The sequence below is a fragment of the Mustela erminea genome, chromosome 1 (genome assembly GCF_009829155.1).
Source record: "Mustela erminea isolate mMusErm1 chromosome 1, mMusErm1.Pri, whole genome shotgun sequence".
Classification (NCBI taxonomy): Eukaryota; Metazoa; Chordata; class Mammalia; order Carnivora; family Mustelidae; genus Mustela; species Mustela erminea.
Window position 1 is genome coordinate 95480705 of NC_045614.1, and position 23720 is coordinate 95504424.

The window sequence follows — 23720 nt, forward strand, 5'->3', positions numbered from 1 at the left end:
ATATATGGATGGGACAGAAACCTCAGACATGATTTATTAGGGATTCATAAATGTCTTTTATAAGGTTGTGGAATAAAGTTTCAGTTTTATCTGTCACAAAGCCTGATCAGAGTTTGCATTAATGTGCTTTGATTGTATGATTAGGGTGTAGTATGCCAGCACAAATGATTAATATACACTGAACTTTGTTTTTACATTCCAACAAGCCTTTCATTCTCTGAATGTTTATTCAAACATTTGATCAGTAACATGACTGCCAATAAAAACCATTGCATTGATTCAGTCACTATATGCTCTCCATCAAGCTTTTGCCTTTACCACAAAGCAAATAATTAATTTCACTACCTTCCAGACACTGCCTTGTTTGGTTCGAATGTGCAGTAAGGAGAGGTTGCTAGAGGAGAGAGTTGAAGGAGCTGAGACACTCGCCTATCTGATTGAACCAGATGTTGAACTACAGAGAATCGCTAGCATAACTGATCACCTCATTGCCATGCTTGCTGATTATTTCAAGTATCCCAGCTCAGTGAGTGCCATCACTGATATTAAAAGGGTATGTTCTGTTTTTCTTTTCAGCAGCTGAAGCAAGGGATTTTTAAGAAGATTTTCTTACTGCTCACAACTTTGAACCAATTGATAATTACAGTTCAAAACCCTTTTAAATGAAGAAAATCTTCTCCTTTTGATAACATAGATGGTGCTATGGGTTTTTGAATCCAGTTTATCTCATGTGTTCATCAGAAATTTGTCACTAAGCAGGTAATCAGGAAGGAAGAAAATTACATCCCTAATTCTCAACTAAAACCCTAAAATAGTGGGGTGTCAAAACTGGGTATTGATTTTATATCAACATCATCTTACCCTGTTGAGGTTCCCAGGTTCATCTCTCTTATTATATTCTTGTTCTTTACGTCAAGGGTAATCATCTGTGACAGGTGATATGAGTGGCCTTATTTTAACTCTTCCACCACTTTCTCTTTTGCTATCTTTTCTAACTTTTGTCATCTTTCCTTCAGTTTTATACTGTGCTTTGGGTCTGCTAGTGTCAACTAAAGCACTGTTTAACCTCTAGTTTGCAACCATCAAGAACCAGACTGTGCTTTTCTCAGTTTTTCTCAAGCTGTAAGTTCTGTAGAATAGTTAGGTATTTCTTTCGACTTTGTACTTCTCAGCTTGTTTGTCATATCCATTTCTCTAAGTATAAGAGAACAATATTCAGTTAGAGAAAGTTTATTTAAGGAGGTCATGGTAGAGAGAGCATTGCCTCCTAATTAGTAACCAGTATTGTTTCATGATTGTGACTGTATTTTTGATGCCAGTCATCCCAATGGTAATTTTTTTACTTTTCTCTTGACCTCTCCCATGCCCTTGAGTTTCCTAAAACTTTATTTGATAGGCAACTGTTCATTTGGCATTTAACACTGAAAACAAAATGAACTCTTAAGGGTTTATCTTTTTCTTCTAGAACGGGCCCAGAGTAACCTTCTGTGTTAGTGGTATTAATAATGTACACTGCCCTCTATGAATTAAAGTTAGTGCCTGCTGTTCCTTCAGTGTACAGTATTGTTCTTCCAGTATAGGTGATGGGTGACTTTGAGCCAGCTACCTTGTCTGTTTTCCCTCTGGCCACTTGCTCACATGGACACAGTATCTCACTGGTACAAAGATACATGAGCAAGTCCTAAGAGTGACCTCATGAACCTCTTTAGTTGACCATCCTAGCAAGGCAAATGGGACACTTGGATGGACAGGAGAGTGAGGAAACATAGTTGTAAGAACTTGTACCCAATACCTGTATAAATCATTTAATCAGTATATAGAACATTATCCCTCTGTTAGGGTTTTTCCATTTTATTTCCCTCACAGTAAAACTAGAATAGTAATAATTTTTTAAATGATCTTTTATACCAAACCTTGAATATGTTTGTCATCTTTATTTTTGATGATGGCTTATATAGTGGTTTCTGACCATAAAAATATAGATACTAGACCCATAGTGAGAAATTCTTATACGTTAACAAATGTGTCAAAATTTTGAAACTACTATTGTTGTTACTTGGCTTTTTTTTTGTTTTTTGTCTGTTTGTTTTTTAAATTACATTATTTGAGAGAGAGAGGGAAAGAGAGCACGAGTGGGGGGAAGGGACAGAAGGAGAGGAGAAGTGAACCCCCCCACTGAACAGGGAGTCAGACATGAGATCACAACTTGAGCTGAAGACAGACACTTAACAACTGAGCCACCCAGGCACCCCTGTTGTTGTTATTTGGTACCCTAAATAATGTTACCCAGCTAGATTTATTTCCCCATCTTCATATACCACAGTCAGTGACAATTTAATAAAACTCTTAACTGATGAATTCAGGGTTTTCTACCTAATATGCCACTTAGTTCTTTAGGAAGTTTCAAAATAAGATCTCAGAAGGTTATACACAATACTTATATCATTGCATAAAGATGAACCTTTTCAAGGCAACTCATTTGGAGTTGTAGCCATTTGGATGAATTAGTTATAAATTACATTATTGATGTGCCTTACATATTTACTGATTTGTATTTAGTCATTGAAAGTGTCATGAGAACATGCTTCTATTTCATTTTTGTGGTAGTTTAATGATAAATCAGTTGTACAGAAGAACTGATAACCTAGCAGTTATGCATGTGGAAAGATAGTATTAATTGTTTCGTACCAGTGAGTAACCTTAAACTTATCAAAAAATCTCTGAACATAAATCTCAGATAATTATAATAGATAACATAGTAATGACTACCATGGTTTATTATTTATTAAGGATTTTCACAGAGGTTTTCCTTTTTCTAAAATCTTGTTAAATCCTGAAATTGGGCTAGCACTGCTCTTAGTGTTTAAGAAAATCTCCTAGAGACCTGGTTGCAGCAGTACTCACATTATCAGCTGTAGTCTGGGGGCTAAAAAAGCCCGAGTGCCTAGTTTTTGAGAGCTTTCAAAGAGCTGGTGTAAGCAAGCATCAGTGCCACTAAAGCTACCATCTGGGAGCACTACATTTTTAAGGGTCAGAGGTTCACAAAGACTTTTCATATACCAGTGTCAAGTGTTATGGTGTTCACTCTTAGATAGAAGCAGACTGCACGCATTCCAGGTCATGCTGACACAAACGCAGCAAGGTCTTAGTCATACATGAACAGAACCCAGAAGTAATCAAGTAGTCAGTGAGAGCATTAATATCTTAATAGTTCAATTTTTTTTTTCAAAAATTTTTAATTCTTCTCAGTTTTATTGAAAATTAGGTTTGTGGACTGAGTTGCAATATACCTTTTTTCCCCTTCCATAGCTTGATCATGACTTAAAACATGCTCATGAACTCCGCCAGGCTGCATTCAAGCTCTATGCCTCTCTAGGAGCAAACGATGAAGACATCCGGAAGAAGGTGAGTCTGGGAGAGGGGCGTCCCCCAGTCCTGACAGCCAGCAGGCAGGGAGTGACGTCAACCTGAAAGTCGTGGTGAAGAGCACTAACAGTGACTGTTTGAATATAATAAAGCAGAGTGACTAAAGGCATAATTGAAGAATGAATGGGACCCGGATTTGGGGGTTGTTTGTTTTTAGAACATAGAGTGGCATGGCCGTGCTGGAATGACAAATAACTGGTGTGCTTTTTTCTGTCATTAATATGAATTATTATGTTGCACATTTTTGCATGTGTTCTGATAAAAATCAATTCTAGCACTGTGAAGCTTTAGACACCTTGAAAGATCTAACACTAGAATTGTAAATGTTATTTATGGAAAAACTTTCCAATGCCATTGAGAAATTCAAATCTTTATTGTATATTGTTCTTTGATATGTGGCTTAGTTATGTTTTGATTTTTTTTTTTTTTTTTTTTTTGCTGCTGTGCAAGTTTGATGTGAATAAAATCTTTGTGGAATAATGATTTTATGTTTAGTGAGTGGTCATCTGAATTTTCCAGTTCCCAAAAAAATGTGTCACTGGTCTAGCACCTTATGTTACTACAGCCTAGTCTAACACTGAACTCGTGTTCTTTATAGAGTAGTTCTAAGCAGGGACTAAAGGAAAGTGATAAGCTCTCACCTGGCTGCCTTCACAAACCAAAAGGCTGGAACTTACCACTCAAAAAAAAAAAAATACATCATCTAATAAATTTTACACATGGCTTTTAGGAACATCAGTAAATTGATCCACATAATCTATCTTGATGAATTATAGCAGAAAGAGGGCATTATTTACTGAAACATGGTGATTTATTATACTCCCATCTAAAGCCCTGTGAGGAAAATCAAAAAGTATTGGGAATTTACCATGATTCAGAGAAGTACTTTGGGCTTGTATAGAGAGAAATAGGGGAAAACTGTAGGTTTATTTGAAATAAATTGGAAAGGAACCATTATTGAAGAAAATTGAAATAATACCAGAGAGATGAGATATGTGAGTAGCTTTGATTTATAAATCAGTGCAAAAAACACGACTAAACTGAATGCTTTCCATGTATCTCAATTTAGTTCAGTTAACAAGATGTTTCTGACTTGAAGTGTTTAGTAAATATCTATGAAAATCCTTTTTGACACTTCTTTCATTTGTAATCTGTTACTTCAAGGCAAATATACTAATGATCTGATATTCCCTGTGTGTAAGCATGATTTATGGATGTTGATATTGATATGTTTCATTCAGCTTAGGTACATGGTATATTGCAGGGGAAGAGGCTTTTATAGCAACTTATATAGATAAAACATTTTTTTAAAAATTGACATGGACTGTATAACTTAAATACATAATGATTTGGTTTTAGATGGTTATTAGGCCCATTGGGAAGAGAAGTATTTTACCTATTCTTTTAGCTCAAGAAGGCTGTGCTATGGACTGAAAGGGAGATAGATAGATGGACCATAATGGGGGGAAATAGGATGTCCATTTGTACTTCTTTGTACTTTTTTGTTAATAAACTATTGTTTTGGAATTAATGACTTAATTTGTGATATCATGTTCTAGAAATACTTGCAACGTTAATAGTCTGATCAGTATTAAAACTTGTATTCATAATGTGTATAATTTACTGGTAAGGCTTAATCCTGATAACTTCTGTAGAAAGATGACAAATAAAGAACAAGTTATAATTATTATAGTTTTTTGTGTGGTAAAGAAAAGATACTGTGACATTCTTATGTAATGGGGATTTATAGAGTTTTTAGGAAGATATTTAATCTGGGAAATTAAGTGTTTGAATAATTTACAGTTTATAGCAACTACTGAAGAGAGAAATTGTAAAACGAAAAATATAATTTTGTGATAAAAACTGCATGAAAATGGTTCTTAGGAGTGGGGAATCTTTATTTTCAGTGTATAAAAAATGGTAAAATGATAACTCTTCCTTTGAATGCATTTATTTCTATTCCATTTCTTTGTCAAAATAATTATCTGGATAGATTTTTACTTACTTTCTCCATGAAATATTTAATTACCTTTTATACTTATGCCTTATAAACTTTGATTGTATTCCCTTTTTGTGTAGATTCTTGAAGACCATGTTTATTACTGTTTTATTTTTTAATGCAATATTTATGCTTGTTGAGATGGAATTTCAGTTTACTGAATTAATGAGTGGAGACTCTGTGAAAGAAATTTCAAGGGCTGTAGACCTCTCCATTCCTCCAAACAAAAGCAATGAAAAGCCTTTTTGTTTAGGATAAAAATATGAAATGTTAAATTGGTCTGCCTTTTAAATGAAAAATGAGAATGCAATTCATTAAATACAGGAGATAATCTATATATCCCATTACCCTAAAATGGCCAGTTAAAGAAATGAGGCAAAATGAAGAAGAGAAAACCAGAGTAAAGAGGTAGAGACGGGTACACAGTAATAAAGGAAAAAGATACAGGCCTTCTCTCGTCATAGATTTAGTCTGTCTTCTTGCTTCTGAAGACTTCTAAAGTCCTGCCGTGATTTTGTTTCTTGATCATTCTCTCTGGGCTGGAAAAAATGAAGCTAAGGACTGAACATGACCTGTAGATCAGAAATTTACCACTCCTGGTTGGAGTGGTGATAGTGTATTCCCATTAAAAGAAACCATCTGTGTAACAGTCCTTGGAACTTAATAAGCATTCAATAAATATTTGTTGAATAAATATAGAAATGAAAATGCAGAAACCATACACAGAGTGGCATTTCCTTTAATATGCTTGAATCTTTTAGTATCCTTCTGTGCAGAGCAAAGTTGGTATTGGGATTCCTGGCTTTGCATCCTTTATCACTCTGTGGTATACTTACAAATTTCCCAGTTTCCCACAGTGTCCTATTAGAAAGTGAAGGAGGGTGGAAAAATCTGCAATTGGAAGTGGGCAATACTACTCTTGGCTGTGACATAAGGAGGGAGAAGCCCAAAGAAAGATGAAGAACCACTGAGCTTGACAACAGGTGTGGTCTGGCCATACTCAACTTAGAATAATTGAAAGATTTTGGTTGGAGAAAGCAAGGGCAGAGGCAGCAATTGAGAGATTAGTGTAAGAAGGGTCCAGGGCACATTAAGTGTACTGGCAGCAATGCCAGGTAAAGATTAGCTGTAATCTCTGCCATGGGCAAAGTCTAGTTTCTAATGATGGTCTTAACCACATGTTAATGCTGACTAAGAAGCATATGTTAGGTTATTGGGACAGTAACAGAAGAAAGAAGTTAAGATACTTAAGATTACTTCAAATACTGCCATTCCCAGTGAAAACTCCAGTCAGTGGTTAAGTCCTTCAGAGGCAGCAGTGGCAAACAGTCCTATAATTGTGAAGCCAAGTCCTTTATAATAAAAAATGGCTCTTAAGAAGACCATCACTTGGTAAATATCTGTTGATCATCAATTAGGTTGGAAATTTGAAAGGATTGTTTCACCTTTACGCTCTTCAAGGAACTGGTAGAATTTATCAGAAAGAGAAAGTGTAAATTGAGGAAAACTCGAAGTAGTAAATATAAATTAAAATTCAAGGAAGTTAATAAACTTAACATGGTGTGATTTTTATTTTTGGTAAAAGTAAGGCACATTACAAATGTTAAGTGTAGTACTATTGTAGCCTTTGCTCCTTTGAGATATCTGACTGATGGAGCCTTACAGAAAGTTTTCCTCTTGCATTTTGAGTGCTTATATTTTAGCTGTAGATCCATTTTGAGGAACTAGAATGTAAGCTCTATTGAGGGCAGGGATTTTTTATGTTTTGCTTATCACTGTATTCCCAGCATCTACAACATTGCCAGGTGCATAGTTGGCATAATACATATTTGAAGAATGGATGAAAAAAATGAATGAATGGACAAATGGATGAGTGAACCATATTGTAAAATTGCATTAAGCACCCTTAATCCAATTATACATGGGTGTTTTTGCATGGAGAACTTAACATAACTTTATTAGTAGTTACACAGGTTTGTAAAGAGATGAGCCTTAAAATACAGGGAATCTATCTGACCATATAGTCAAGGGGATTCACTACATTTAGCATAGAGAAAATGTAAGAAACTCCCATTTTTCAAGAGGCAGACAGTTCCAAGTGTGTGTCTTTTCATTTTGATAATAGATCAAAGAGAACATGTTTTATGGTATGGTAGTTTAATTTTGAAATGGTTTTTACTATTATTTCTTAGGGGTTCTTTTGATGTATAAATGTATGAGTTTAAAAATATTTATAGCATTCACAACTGTGAATCTGGACCAATTTTTGTTTTTTTCCCTGTAGGGATAAAGATATGATTTGGTTTATAGGAATTAGTCTCTTAGAAATCAACCTATTCTGCAAGTAATACATGTCTGTATAAAATACTATCTGAATATCAGAGTTTTTATGATTAGTAATTTGATTCTACATTGATTGATTGAACTTCCTACATTGTAGAAACATTGTCCTGTGGAAAGCAGAGGTGAGATCAAGAGCAGTAAAACACAGCCTTAAAATTCAGCATTTATAATAAAACCTCAGTAAGTCAGAGAAAAGTAAGAAATGAACAGTAAGAATTTGCTAGGGGTTCAAAGAATTATTGGGAACTAATTAAAATGAACATGGTGATATCAATATAGCTATCCTTGAATCAAGTTAGAAATTAATAATTTAATATTTTTGTTATTTTTAATATTTTCTAAATGCCTTTTATATTTTCAAGAATTGAAAACATGAACTCTTTAAGTTTTTTTCCCTTGGAGTGGAAAAAAATCATCCAGTCACAGATGTTTTTTACATGATAAATGTAAAGACAGTAGCCAAGGGTGAGATGTTTTTTCTTTTCCCAACTGAACAGTGGGTTTTTGTTTGTTTGTTTTGTTTTTTAAGGCAGAGAAAATAAGAAAAAAAAGGAAAACAAAGAAGGAGAATTTGTCTTCTACCCTCTTTTTCCCAGCAAAGGAAGTTATATCTGCAGGGTCATTGTGAGGATGAGATCTAAAGTATTTAAAATATTTAGCAGGGTGACTGTCAGTGCTCAATAAAAGGAAGCATTTGTTAGAATATCTTAAATGACTTAATTGGAAGAGTAAAAATAAATATATATTTTGAAGTGTATTAGAAAAGCTAAACAGCATTGGAGCATAAATTTTTAAAAAGTTTGCAATGAAGATAGTGATGCTTATGCTATAAATTTCCAAAACTATTATTCATTCTAGTAAAAAGAATATTTATACTTCAGAAGCATAGGCCCTTTCTTTAGTTCATCTCTCATTAAGGAGAAGATGTCTTTTTACTCTTACATTTTAAAACATATTTAAAATACTGGTTTTCAAAACTATTTGATGCCATCGCTATAGTATGGTATCCAAAGCACCAAATATAATATTTTCTTGGAGTTAAGTTGAATATTACAATATATATCAATAATTGGTAAAATCGTAGGTAATAGATGTTTTCAGAAAATTGAAGAGTCCAAGTTTTACCTGATTTTGGTTACCTAAGTACTACTGTCCATGATTGCCTCAGATGTCATTTCTCCAAAGCATCATCATTTGTATAAAATCATATCTCAAACATATATGTTCAAATTTTGAACAAATACAAATTCTTCTGTATTTTTAAAGTTACAAGATTTTAAAATATATTGATAAACATAGATTAGTTTTTCCTTATATTTTTCTGCTATAAAAAACTTAAGCATTTCACTTTTGAACATTTTTATCATGGGTTGTAGGTAGATTTTATTACTAGTTGGTTTTCTGGGTAACAGTGTAATTATACCGTGAATTTCTATTTTTAAATATTTTTGCAAAGTTCAGTAATTTTAAATGGTCATTTAAAAGTCACAGTGTCAAAATTCTGTAAATTTCTCTGCCATGAAATTGGGCAGATGCAAGGAATTATTTCTGAGCCTTGGCCTGCATGTTGAAACAAACGCCTGAAACGAACATGTTGAAAGTTTTCAACGGTACCACAGAAGTGGCACCCTTCAGGACTTGACTTTGCTACTGAGTAATAGCAAATTCATGCAGAATTCAGAATTCCTTGACATAATCTGTGGTTAAATTGTTAGTTATCTTCTTAAGGCTTATCTACCAAAGAATTTTAAATGAACTCTGCAACATTCTTTCATAATGGTAAGTAATTTTAGAGTTAACCATGACCATACCAGGTTTTGCCACTTGCCTACAGTATTGAGACCCTTGGCCTTCAACATACTGAAAGAAGCAAACCTGGGAGTGATAATGCTATATACATAATAGAGGTATTTATATAATCAAGTAATGGATTTTTATTTGAGTTTCATTAAGTGGGGACATAAAATTGAATATTATGTTATTTGTGTTGTTATAGTTGCATAAACCATTAATTATAATTCTTGTTCTTAAAATGTGAAGTACAAAAGTTGGTTATTTTGTTGTTTACAATCTAAGATGAAAACCACGAGATGGGTTAAAATATGATCTTTATTAGATTTTTGGAACTAAAATTAGTTTTCAGAATGTTCTGTGTGGAAATGAATGAAATGTTTATGATGATACAATATTTGTGGAATAGTAGACCTTGAGAAAATTGAGTTTGTGATGAACCAGGACCATTGCTCTTAACGCTTTTTCCCATGATTATAAATGCTAGCACAGGGCTTGGCAAACTGTACCCTGTAGGTACTTAACACCTATGTAATATAATCTATAACCTGCCAGTTCAGAATGGTTTTTGCATTTTTATATGGTTGGTGGGAAAAAAATCAAAAGAATATTTCCTGACATTTGAGAAATAAATTAAATTCAATTTTGTATTCATAAACTTTTTTTTCTACTTTTTGTCAGCTTTATTGAAGTCTAGTTGATAAAATATTCATAAAATTCTATGGAATATAGCCATATTGATTTGTTTCTTTGTTGCCTGTGGCTGTTTTACCCTTCAGTGGCAGGTTGAGTTGTTGGCAACACAATCATATGCCACAAAGCCTAAAATAAGTTTGCCCACCCTGTGCTAATAATGCATAGCTAAATATAAATGATCATAAACCAGTTAGGTGAAAAACTGTGTTTCCTGTTTGTAATGGACTGTAGAAAGAAATGGGGCCACACAAAAGTCAGGGGAGGGTAAGATCAATTGTCTAACTTCCTGAAAGAGAAGCATCATCAAGTGTTGATGATATGTCATAGTCACTGGATACTTTTCTACATGCTGATTCCCTTGTTTGAATGATTTTGGCATATAACGGACCCCAGACAAATTGGATAATAGCTATACATTGGTTTATGGTAGGAAACATTATATGTTCTGTGTAATGGTCAGCAAAGTTGCCTGAATAAGATATTTCACCATGTCAAAGAGAAAAATAAAGGTCCAGTGTGTGTATTAAGCAAACGTCTATTCAGCCTTTGTGACATATGAAGCATTGGGTTATGTGGTATGGGGGCATAGAACAATTACATAACTCAGATATAAATATCAGATAATCTGTTTAGGAAATTTAATTTTAATATAACTGCTAGCATTTATTGAGCATTTACTATGTGCTAGACACGGTGGTAGGCATTAGCACGTTATCTCCTTTAAGCCTCGGATAACCCTCTGAGATAGCTGTTGCAGATCAGGAAATAAGCAATTTGACCAAGGCCACCCAGATAGTAAGTGACACCACCTACATTCTATCCCAGTCTCTGACTCCAAAGCCCATGCTGTGAACTGTTACTTTACTCATGTAAAGTTAAATACCATTACTAGAGCCAAATTATGGTATGAAATGGCAAGAAAACTCACAAGAGAATGCAACAGTCAAAGTAGTTGAAAAAGAAAATGCTGTGAATTGAGAGAACTTAATAGCTTTTATTAGCTGGTTGCAAAGCATCAGATTGAGAAAAACGTGTCTTTTTTCTCACATAGCTTTTGGTACAAAGTAGGTAGTGAGTTGCTTTTATTATTCCCATTTATTCATCTGGCATTTACAATATGTACCTCCTCCTGTGTGTCCAGGAATAAAGAACACTGGTGTGTACCTTTTAGGAGCTCACAATTTAAAGTAGTTAAGGAGATGAGACACTAAATTGCTACATAATAATTCCAGAGCCTCATGTGTGATAAAGTGTTGTCCACATTGAAAGCCAGTTTTGCCATGATCGGTACAGCCACATATGATTAAGATATGGCTGTAATTAAAATAGCCTATTCTGAATGAATCTGGAAGAGTCATTATATAATAATCAGTGTATGTCAGTTTCATCAGTGTATGTCATAGTATAATATGTATTATTTACATTATATATTATTTAGATAATATATCTTATATAATAGTCTCATCTAAAATAAGAGTATTTGAAAGCATTCTCACCTTCTAAAATATTAAAATAAGTTGTTTCAGAAGTTTTGACCCACAGAATGAAGAATCTTCATATCTCTGTTCTTTATCAGTTGGAAATGTTTTTCTAAGGGCACTGTCTAGACGTGATCACATTATAAACTAATGTCCTAGAAGCATCCAGAATGAATGATATAACCAAAGTACTGTTTCAGCATTTTATTTTGTAGATAGCTTCCTTATGGAATAGATTTAAACTTAAAGCAACATTTTGAAATCCTTGTATCTTCTTAGTTATCCCTTGTCAAACAATGTTTGTAACTAGAATGTAAACTCCATAGAAGCATTACCTGGCAAATAGTGGATGCTGTGCTTGTATTTATGAGTCAATTGTGTAAGTCTGGACGTGAAAATTCAGCCAGCCAACCTATAGGATAATTAAGACTGTTGCATACACAGCTGTGTATGTAGAGGAGTAGGGATTGAGCAGGGCCATTGTGTTGCACAGTTCTTGGGGCAGTGCGTCATTCAGATCCCTGGAAAACAGTAAAAGGTGGAGGGGAAGTTTCTAGTCCTGTTATTTAAAGTAACTTTTTTAATGGTTTTATTTATGTGCTAAAATGAAAGAATAGAATTCAGCAGCTATTTATGTTTTGTTTTGCCATTAAGCTGATAGTTGAGTTTTAAAAATTGAACTTTTGAACTTTTTTATATGTAGAGAAATATTTTTTGAGAAAGTATTGATTTATTTTTAGATGTCATAAGTGTTTCTGACATGTGTGTTTGGTTTTATGAGAAGGAGACATTGGGCCAACTTCTTTCCAAAGTGTAGAGAAGTTTAGAACTTTCAGTATTTCTTCTAAATATTTAACATTAGTGAACACTTAAGTTGCTTAGCTCTTAAGAAGAGAAAAAGTCCTGAGGTACAAATTACAAAATACCACTTAAAGAGACTTAAAAGCAAGAATGAAATCTAGAAGGTTAAGAATATGTCCACTGCAAGAACGAGCTCTCTTCTTTGTCCTCCACTCCTAAAATGAAGTGTTACCATTCCCATTTGGCCTGTAAGAGGAGTTAGGTGTTAATTTAATTCAGTGTCTTTAGGAAAAAGGACCAAAAGGAGGCCTTGTAGATCAACTCTTGGGATGTTTTGGCTTTTACTTCTCTGGCTGAGAGAAGTTAACTATTTCCTCCTACCCTCTATGTTCCAAGATCATGGAGTTTGAGAAATTTGATATGAATGTGGGAGTGGGTAGCAATGGAAGACTGAGAGAAGGGAAGAAATACTTCGTAAAATGTTTTCTGAGACTCAGGAATATAATGGGTTGATCAGCTATTTGTCCTAAGAGAAGCTGTGTATCTTTTAGAAAAAAAGAGCCTTTGGTAGAAACTACCCCCCCCCTTTTTTTTAAACTATTTGCTTGAGGAAAATGTCAGCAGCAGCAAAGATATTACATAGAATAGACTGTGGGTGGGAAAGCCTACAGTTCTTATCCAGAACAGATGGGGCTTATGGCCTGAGAACAGTAGAATATTCTGTTTAATTAGTATCTACAGAAGATAGACACTGATTCTAGAATGGAGATCAAGTCATCAGGGAACTGAGTTGAAAAATCAGTGGAACTCACTCTTGTGGCTTTTTTCAGTGTTTCCTTGGCTTACCTTTTCTTCATTGGCTTCCATTCTCTCCCACCTTTGGCATTTTACCTCCAACTAAAGCTGAATCATTGATTTTTATTCTCTCTCTTTGGGGGCCCTATGAATTGTACCTTTGTCATTTCAGTTTATTAATGATGACCTCTCTTGTCTTGTATAGTATATTAATTTTTATCAGCCTAGGATGTCAGCATATAGGCTGTAGTTTCCACAGTACTGATAACATTTTCTTTTTTCTTTTCTTTTCTTTTCTTTTCTTTTCTTTTCTTTCTTTCTTTCTTTCTAAGTACTGGTAACTTTTTAACTACTTTTCTCCCAGTTTTCCAAGTCAGATCTCAATTTAGTTACTAAGGTTAAGCAAAAATTTCATCCTTTAGCACAGCAAGTGAAATGGACCTCACACTATTAGTAAGAAAACCCAGTGGAGCCCTACCACTGTCCCAGTTTGCCTGGAGAACCTTGACCAGGGACTTAATCTTTTTTAATTTCAAAGACCTCAGTGATGAACTGAGGAGGAGTTTATTTCTAAAACCCCTTAAGATTTTAACATTACTCAATTAAAAACCTAACTATACATATTTTTAATTCCTTTGGATAGTTATGTCTGCTGCCGTCAGTGGCATTGAGAAGAAAGCAGTTGAGGATTTGGGTTCCCGGGTGAACCTCTCTAGGAGCAAGCATAGCAGCTGCCCCTAGGTTGATTTGTGGAAGGCCGTATACTGCTGGGGTTTATTTGTTTTGCTCTTCTGTTTTAATAAAGGAATGGGTATAAGGATGTACTCAGGAATTAGAAATTTTTTTTTAAAGATTTTATTTATTTATTTGACAGAGATCACAAGTAGGCAGAGAGGCAGGCAGAGAGAGAGAGGAGGAAGCAGGCTCCCCGCTGAGCAGAGAGCCCGATGTGGGACTCGATCCCAGGACCCTGAGATCATGACCTGAGCCGAAGGCAGCAGTTTAACCCACTGAACCACCCAGGCGCCCAGGAATTAGAAATATTAAGTGCATTTCCATTATATACATGGCATCGTGTCTTTTAGTTAAGTATTTTTTGATAAAATCAGTATGGCCACTTCCTAAAACCTAGGGAAAGTTTGGTTTTCCATTTTTAAGTTTGGATCCCCAGGCCCCTATTGATTCTATTCAGGCTACTGGATAAGCTAGTTGTACATGCTTATCTCACTCTAGCATCTAACTTGTTATCTCATAACCCCTCTCCTTCCTCTACCATGTTTCTAAAACCAGTCTCTTGACTGTACTGACATCAGACCTTGTGTTCATAGAGCTCATCTGCTCAAAAAAAGATGTTTTTATGAGGAGCTGGACCTTAAATAGGTGACCCCGGTCAGCAAAACTCAACTTTGTATCCTGGGACTTGTCTACATTGACACTTATGAATTGAAGGGGTTGCCATCCATACCCAACAGGGTGCAGTGTCCATTGTAGACCCTTTTTCCTTGCCAGACCTACTCTTTGTTCCTGACCTCCCTGTTCTGCATCTTGCTTGGCTGCTTAGTCTCTGCTCTGTAGCTAGATTTTCTGGATTTGCTACCTTATCCACTTAAATCTTAGTTCAGTTCCAAGTCTTTACTCTTTCTAGCCAGTTCTCTCTTGTCATCCTTTGTGAAGACTTTCTGGGAACCTTTCACAAAAGCCTACCTGGAATTAAATTGTATTTGCCTGACAATTGTGCACATTAGTATAAGTAATTGATGTTAAGAAAATGCCTGTTTTACTATCCCAACTCCCTTGACCCCAAGTCAACCCACTTTGAATTGTTTGAGAAGTTTCTTGACACCAGTAAGAATTTGCCTGGTTTTTACATTCTCTGCTTGACCTGTTTTGATCACAGTTCAAGGTCCAATCTGAAGTTGCTAATACCTGGAAAATGCTTCATCCTCATTCATGCTGGGAGAATAGTTGGGCCTTATTTTTAACTCTGATTCTTCCAGTTCTTTTTAGGCTCTCAGGAATGAGTGGTATATGACTTGGCCACAGCTAAGGTATGAGTCCAGTAGGGCTCACGGAGGGCTAGGGAATTCCCTTGTAAGTCAACGCCATTTTCATCTTATGAACATTTCCATGTGTGCCATGAACCTTAGGATTATCTGGATTCTGCATTTTCCCCATGACCCTCTAGCCTGCTGCCCTTTTCTCTCACAGGCCATAGGGTTCTTCTGTCCCAATGACAGGGACCTTTTCTACCCCTGCAAAGAGCTACAGTGTCAGAGAAAAAAGCTTAGCAAAAACATATAGTCATGAGCACTAAAGACACCAGCAGAGAGAGAACTTAGTACCTAGTCCATTAACCTAAAACTTCATCAGTTTATGATGCAGCATTTTTATGTGGTGTAATTCTGTAGTTAAATTTACAACCCAATCCAGTAGAATAGCAGAGATAAAGGGTGCCTCCACTCTGAAGATTCAGTCCACCTCTTATACTCCTGGCCAGGCACGGTGTCTGTGTAGCAGAGGGCCCGCCCACCTGCCCACCCTTCCTTCTTCCTTTTATTCCTTCCTTCATTCCTTTTTATTTATTTATTTATTTATTTTTAAGCAAATTCAATAAGCTATGCCACAGGGCAAATGTGCTGAACTGTGGCTGAGGAATCTCCGACCAGAACCATGAGGTAGAACAATTTGAAACTTTATTTGACATTGTTCTTATATTCTGGAAAGACCTAAGATCCTTTACAGGGGCTAGGACTTGGCGGTCATTATCAAGGCTTTGTAGCCCAGTATAGTTGTTAAAAGGCACCATGGAGGGCGCCTGGGTGGCTCACCGGGTTAAGCCTCTGTCTTCAGCTCAGGTCATGATCCCAGGGTCCTGGGATCGAGCCCCACGTCGGGTTCTCTGCTCTGCAGGGAGCCGCTTACCCCTCTTTCTCTGCCTGTCTCTCTGCCTACTTGTGATCTGCCTGTCTTTCTGCCTACTTGTGATCTCAAATAAATAAATAAATAAATAAATAAATAAATAAAATCTTAAAAAAAAAAAAAAAAAGTCCCATGGAGAGCAAGTTTTATTGTGCTTGCCTTTCCAACCCAGGTCTAAAAAGTTATCTGGTACTGTTAGACCTTCAGTGGGTCAGAGATCTATGGCAACAGCCACTGCCAACTCCTTCCCAGATGACCTAAAAATTTTTTCTCTGAATGTGATTCCAAACCTTTCTCTGCTTTGTAATCTCATTTTAATCTTTATTTTGGTCAGTGTGTTCACTGTATTTCTCCTTTATCCCTTACCAGATGATCTGAATACCCTAAAGAATACAAAATCACAGTTAGATTATGTTGCTAATTCACATAGCCTCTCAGGATACCTTTTTGGATTGGAATCCTAGGTTCACATTCTGATTTTGCATTATTTTCACCCTCTTGCTCCCAGACTGGTATCTTGATAGAAAAGGTGGGCCAGTCATTCAAGTAATGGGCTTTCCAAGATGTTGGCAGGGTTACTAAAGTCCCTCCACAACAAGTTTGAGTACAAATCCAGGCCTCCTACTTGTAGACGTTTTTTGATAGATTGTAACCTAAGAAGGGTCACCTTGTGCCTGAAAGAGAAAAATACCTCCGAATAGTCCTACTGTTTTATATCCTAAATTAGGGGAAAGGTTTACCAGCCAGTTTATAGCTATTCTCTAGCTCCAGAATACTAGCTCCCACACCCCCAGGAAACTTAAAGCATGAAACTGTGCTCTATATAATGATTGGCTGCTTACATAGTTCCCCAGTGTCTGCTGGCCTAAGCCTCAGTATTGTCTGGTATGGTCATTAATGGCCATTTCCCAGCATTCTGAGAGTGGGTATTTTTCCCACTTACCTTTGTGGACACTTAATTCATTCTGTCTGCCTTAAGCCCTATTGCTCCTGTCATTCCTAAAGTGCTTTTGCTAACAGCAAGTGCTATAGCACTCATTCAGTAGTTCATTGCACTCGCTTAACCTACACTGTAAGTTTGGTGGGAACAGGGGCTTTTCTGCCTCACCATTTTATCTTCAAGATTTAAAACTGTGCCTCGCATTTGGTGGGCACTCACATATTTACTGAATAAGTAAATGTGGCCATGTAAATAGCTGTGCCCTATTTGCCCTTAGTCTAGCCTGCTCCCTGATTTATGACTCCTTATCTAACTAGGCCTGTACTGTCTCATCTCTTCTACTCTACCTTCCCATGTTGCTTCTGGATAACATGATAGTTTTGCCCAGGCAAACATGATTTTTCTTTACATGCTGATTGCAAATGATTGGAGGTAGAGTAATAATTGCTCTAGCCCCTCGTTTTACTGAAGGCCCACAGAGGTCAAATGATTTGGTCAGGATCATAGAGCAAACCTATATGCCTAATGATTGCTACGCTTGTCCTGACCCTTGGCAGATTTACATCTTTGGTTGGATGTGGCCAATAAACATTATCCAGAAGCTTTGTTAAATTCTTGGTCATGTCCAGGTTTCCTAAGCATCTGGAGCCAGCCTAATAACATTTCTTAGCTTTCAGAGGATAATCTTGTGTTCCCACCCCCACCACGACTTTGTTCTTGGAATAAAGAATTTTAGATTAGGGAATATCAAGCTAATTTTGAAGTACCAGCATTGTCATATGTAGAATGAGAGATGAGCAGAGCCTTGTGTCTGTTTAAGGAAGGGAAGGGGTAAGAGGACCACAGCTTAAGGAGCTCCCCAGGTGATCTTCCCATACCTCCCAGCGAGGTATTTTCCAGGTGGGAGTAATGACTCACATTAACGTTGTCACTCATGTTGGGGACTACCTTGTGAGCACAGTTCTCTAACCAGGGTCGTATTACAAGCATGGCTAAGAATCAGGAGTCTGGAGTCAGATGCCTGAGTTCCTCTCTGCTTTGTGATCCCAGGCAAACTCTATCATCTAGAACCTTCAGTTTCCTAACAGGCTAATGAGAATAATTATAATAATGCCTGCAAGAGGGTTAAATCAGATCATGTAATATGCGTAGTAGCACAGTGCTCAGCACATTGATGTACTTAACAAATGTTAGTTGTTTTTGTTAACATTTTGGTTGTGATTGTATTAGCTTTTTTTCTAATAGGTGGTTTTTCTATAGGACCACACAAATTAAGCTTAATTTCTTCCACATAGTATTTATTTTGTATCTGTCTATTGCCTAATGAAGGAAAATTACACGCTATCTTATTTTTAAATTTAAAAAAAATTGTGACTATGGTGATTACATGTAACAGGAGTTAGTGTTACAGTAAAAAGATGGCAAGGATTATTTTTCAAAATATTTAACTTAGTTTCCTTTTGCTTGGTAAGAAGGTAGCCACAAGGTGGCTCTGTCAGAAACCCACAGGTTGCATTTCATAAGGGGCTGAGTGTGAACCATAATTTTTCTAGAATCTCACTCTGGCAGGAACCTGCCTAGTGATAACTCAGTTACATCTTTTAGTTTTTCTCAATACTGTTTTTGTAACACCTCTGCAATATTTATGCCATCTAGTTACTGTTTTAAGTATTTTTAAAAAATAAACATAATTTGCCCCTTCATGCCTGTCGTTCAGTCTGGCAAGTTCTTATTGGATAATCCTTCCTTTCTGATGAGCTGTCTGCCACACCACAAAACGATTGTTCCAGAGGTAAAAACTCTTGCTAAAACATTAAACTTTTAATGGATATTAACATACTTGCATTTACAAGAGTGAAATCTGTCCTCTTCGTGTTGTTATTTATGCAGCATTAACCTTTTTCTCCAGATCATTGAGACTGAAAATATGATGGACCGAATTGTGACTGGCTTGTCTGAGTCTAGTGTCAAGGTGCGGTTAGCTGCCGTCAGGTATGAGCTTTAAATGGTCTGAATAAAAACCCTTTGCCGTGTGTTTAACCTGTTTCCTTTCCGGACCTTCACCAAGTAAGCGCAGAATCCAAATGTTACTCAAAAGTATTCTTGGGTGAACTTCTGCAGTGTGTAACGTCATTTCACAGAGAAGCTAGCCTGGAAAGCCCATGAAGTCCTGAAATAGTTGAATTAACAATGTCTATAGATATACTTGACGTGCATATTAGTAACTAGTGAAATGCCAAAGCAGTGTGTTTTGAAAAGTAAAAGTTTTGGCTTCTTTTGAAGCTAATTTTGATTATTCTTTGTAGATGTTTGCACAGTTTATCTAGATCTGTGCAGCAGCTTCGAACCAGTTTCCAGGATCACGCTGTGTGGAAACCTTTAATGAAGGTAAGAAACCAGCAAGTAGCACCCATTCCCACAGAGCCTTTGTAGTGAGCCAAAGTAGCTGATAATACTCCCTGGTCGGGAGTATGGCTATTTTTTTGTGTGAAAGATTTTGAATACTCACCTCCTCAGATCTGATGTTTTAAGCATCTTTAGATCTGTAGAACATGTTTCCAAGGTCACCATCTCAAGTGTGACGGGGAAGCAGATGCCTAGTTTTCTTTTATTAAATAAAACTTTAGTTACTCATCTGACCTCCCTGTGTGTTTGCTATTACACTTTAGACTTCTTCCAGAATCTTTGTAATTTTTACTTGTAAAAAGGAAAGGAATCAGTCATGGGAAGGTATAACCTGTTCTTAATCTTTTGGCAATCCCTGGATATTTTTTACCACAATGTTATCACCTATTTCTCTTTCACCAAGATAATTTCTTTGGTCTTAGGTCTTTCCTTGAGGGCCAAAAACAACAACAAAAAAGTGGTTGAGGTCAAATAAATCTGAATCAAGACTTAGATGAGGCATTAGGTTGCTGCTTATGTTATTCCCTGATATATTACAGAACTGTGGGTCAAGTTGGTCTCTGGTCCATCTTCTTTCTTAATTTCTTATTTTCTTCCTTCCTTTCTTTCTTTCTTTCTTTTTAAATGATCATATACGTTGCATTTAATCGGCAGCATTTTTTAAGGTTTTGGTTTTGGTTTTTGGTCTTTATTACCTACTGTGAAAATCTCTTAGGCACAGTGAGGCTACTAGAATATTTTTACTCCAGAGCTCTTGCCCTCATCTTAAAGCTTCGGGTTACAGTAGGGGCATCATTGTGGTAGAAAATAGCCAGGGGAGGCTTCAGGCAGGAAAAATATGAAGTGGACTTTGAAGGAAAAAGGAAGGCAGGAAGATTTTCCAGAGAGAGGAGTAGCATGAGTGAAATACTACACATGGTCCGTAAAGGAAGCATAAGGATGTCTTCGTGACCGTAGTAGAAGGGGTGTTGGGGGTATGATCACCAGGTGGAAAGAACTGGACCAGTGCTCTCTTCAGGAAAGCTATTTTGCTATGGGCATTCTTTCTTATTTTAGATTATAACTTTTGCATAACAATTTAATCTTGATTTATGGATTCTGTCCGCTCAAAAATTTTTTTAAGGCTCTTCTATTTCCCAAAATAACTTCCAAATATTTTCTCTGGAGCTATTTTCTCTAATTGCTCAGCACAATATCCCTTTATCATATGACTCAGAAATGGGGCAACATACTGTTTCTAGCTAGTTCTACCTGGACTAAGGTTTGGTGGGCAATCTAGAAGGATTTTATACACTTGGGTACCTGTGAATATAGTTACTATCAAACTGCTACCTTGTTGTACAAAGTATAATACTAAAAGCTTGAGCTTGGAAGTAAGTCAGTAATTTATCTAGATACTTTTAGGTTTTTCGTAGTTCAAGGCTATTTGCATGTCTATTGATTTTTTCCCCTCTTTTTGCTTTGCCATGTTTTCAGCTGTTGGTTAGCAAACTACAGAAGAGTAGGCATTACATTTTAATTAAAAATTTTATTTGTGATTTTTTTTTTGTCCTTATTTTGTTGAAATTCTATTTGATCAGTATTAGATGTCAGCTTGTGAATTTCAATGTCCTCTTATATTGCACTGAGTAAATGCTTTTAAAATTTGGATAGCTATTCTGTTTTAGTTTATCATTGTTATCTCATTGGAAAATAAAAGTTGATAGGGGTGCCTGGGTGGCTCAGTGGGTTAAGCCACTGCCTGCGGCTCAGATCATGATCTCAGAGTCCTGGGATCGAGCCCCACATCGGGCTCTCTGCTCGTGGGGAGCCTGCTTCCTCCTCTCTCTGCCTGCCTCTCTGCCTACTTGTCATCTCTCTCTGTCAAATAAATAAATAAAATCTTAAAAAAAAAAGTTGATAAAAGCACATTAGTCTCCATATAGCAAAAATAGTAGTATTTTTAAAGTGAATTACATTGGTAAGCACTCACTTATTTCAAGCAATGATTCTAAGTAGTATAGTTTTAGAAAATGATTATTTTTCTTAATTCACAAATGTTCATTGAGCACCCCTTTTGTGCAGTGCCATTCAGTTGATATGGGCCAGGATAAATTAGACCATAGATTAGTCCTTCAGGAAGCTTAAATTTGTAAATAGAAAAGGAGATTGGCATGGCTGCACAAGAAATTTGAATAGTAGGTAGTAATAAGGGTCCCAGGAGAAGACTTCTGACTGGAAGGGCTTCAAGAAGGCTTCTGGAGTGGGGATGGCCTTAAAGAATGGGTAGGGTGAGTACCTGAGGGATAAAGGAAGGGCACGGCAAAGGAAGGGAAGGGTTGTATGATCTCAGAAGGGGTTGTGACAAACACCGATCAGGATCCATAAACTAAACTCATAGTATATGAGTTTCGATTTTCATCGACTAGCTGACAGTTCACAGGAGAGTTTAAAATGCAGTATCTTAAGATAACTATTATCTATTTTATAATTCTTGCTTATTAACTTGGGAACTTTGGACTTGATTTAGCTGAAAAAAGCAGATAATATATTTAACTCTCTGAAGTTTTTTGTGATGATCCATTTCCAGTTTGCGTAACAAAGAGTTTCTAAGATTCCTTTTGGGATCATGAGTCTGATCCTGATCTGATCCCAAATACAGAAGATTTAGTTAAAGTGGATATTGCATAAAAGTGGTGGTGGTTATGAGCCTTCACTCTTGGAATCTAGAAACAACAGGTTCTGATAACAGCTAATGGTGACTAACATTTGTCATTGTGCTGTGCTGTCTTCTGAGTTGAGTGAGAGTCCATGGCAGTTAGTTTGCTTTGTATCTACGTGCCTGATGATAACAATTACAACAATGAATTACCTTTGTAAAAACTCTATTTTTATAGCCCTTACTATGTGCCAGTTACTATTCTAAAATCTTTTTATATGTTAATTCTCACAGTAATACCATCGTCCCCATTTTATAGCCAAGGAATTCATATACTTATTTAGTGTTTGAGCTGAAATTTGCATTCAGGCAGTCTGTGTTCTTCACCCCCATGTCATGTTGCTTCCCATCACTATATCACATTTAATCTTAAAAACTCCTGTCAAGGAAGTGTTGTTTTCTTCAATTCAAAGACTCAGAGAGGTTAAGAAATAAGCTCAAGTTCACACATCTACTAAGTGAAAAGAAGGGTTGGAACCAGGGCTGAGATTCCAGTCCTGAAAACCAGTCCCCACCTTGCCCTAGCTGTATAGTAGCTTGATTCATCCCTGCTTTTGGTCAAACAAGCCCTTCTAGAGACACACAAATCAGAATGTTTCAGGCTCTGGGGCAATTTGTGGTTTCATAAGTGGCCTGATACGATGGGGTAAATTTAACTAACTTGTCCTAAAGCAGTCCCGTGCTGTTCGCACTTTTCATACAGAGCACCCCCTCGCTGACTTATGTGTTTATCTCTTTCTGTGCAGCACCTCCCATCCTGGCAGTGGGGCTGTAGCTTCTCCAGCAAGATAGTGTGAGGGCCTTAGTCATAATTAGAGCACCAGGTAAAGTTTGACATGATTACAAGTGGATCTTTCCTAACTATCCAATATGAAAAGCCAAGTTGAAAGATAAATTGTTTTTGGTTCTAATTTGTTCTTATGATCTCGCTTCCATCATTCCAAACCATTAATAGCATCCCTTTTTTAAACTCCATAGGTCTTACAAAATGCACCAGATGAAATCCTAGTAGTAGCATCTTCCATGCTATGTAATCTTCTTCTTGAATTTTCTCCAAGCAAAGAGGTTAGTATCGATTTTCTCTTCCTAGACTTGGCCCAGTCTACTTAGAGTTTAATCATATAATTTTCATAGTAGTTGACTTTGAAATTTCAGGATTGACATATAAAAACTACTGTTGGAGTAAAATACTACATCTGTCTGGATGACTTAGTCAGTTAAGCATCTGACTCTTGGTTTTGTCTCAGATCATGATCTCAGGGTCGTGGGATCCAGCCCCGTGTGGGTCTCTGTACTCAGCAGGGAGTCTGCATAAGAGTCTCTCCCTCTCCCTCTGCTTCTCCCCTGCCTCCATTCATTCTCTCTCTCAAATAAATAAATAAATCTTAAAAAAAAAAAAACTACTTCTGAATTATATTGTGGTGTGTG

At 36.4% G+C, this 23720-nt stretch overlaps 1 protein-coding gene across 5 annotated transcripts in view; it reads left to right on the top strand.

Moving 5' to 3' along the window:
* The window catches only part of ARMC8 (armadillo repeat containing 8), a 120830-nt gene that overhangs the window by 60633 nt on the left and 36477 nt on the right, over positions 1-23720 (top strand). For all 5 annotated transcript variants that reach the window (XR_004283426.1, XR_004283427.1, XM_032334141.1 and 2 more), the window contains 5 exons: positions 353-553; positions 3310-3405; positions 19098-19180; positions 19495-19576; positions 23271-23357. Coding sequence is in view for 3 of the 5 variants with exons in the window: in XM_032334141.1 (XP_032190032.1) it covers positions 353-553; positions 3310-3405; positions 19098-19180; positions 19495-19576; positions 23271-23357 (549 nt within the window). In the remaining 2 variants the exon portion in view is untranslated. The remainder of the gene's footprint in view (positions 1-352; positions 554-3309; positions 3406-19097; positions 19181-19494; positions 19577-23270; positions 23358-23720) is intronic.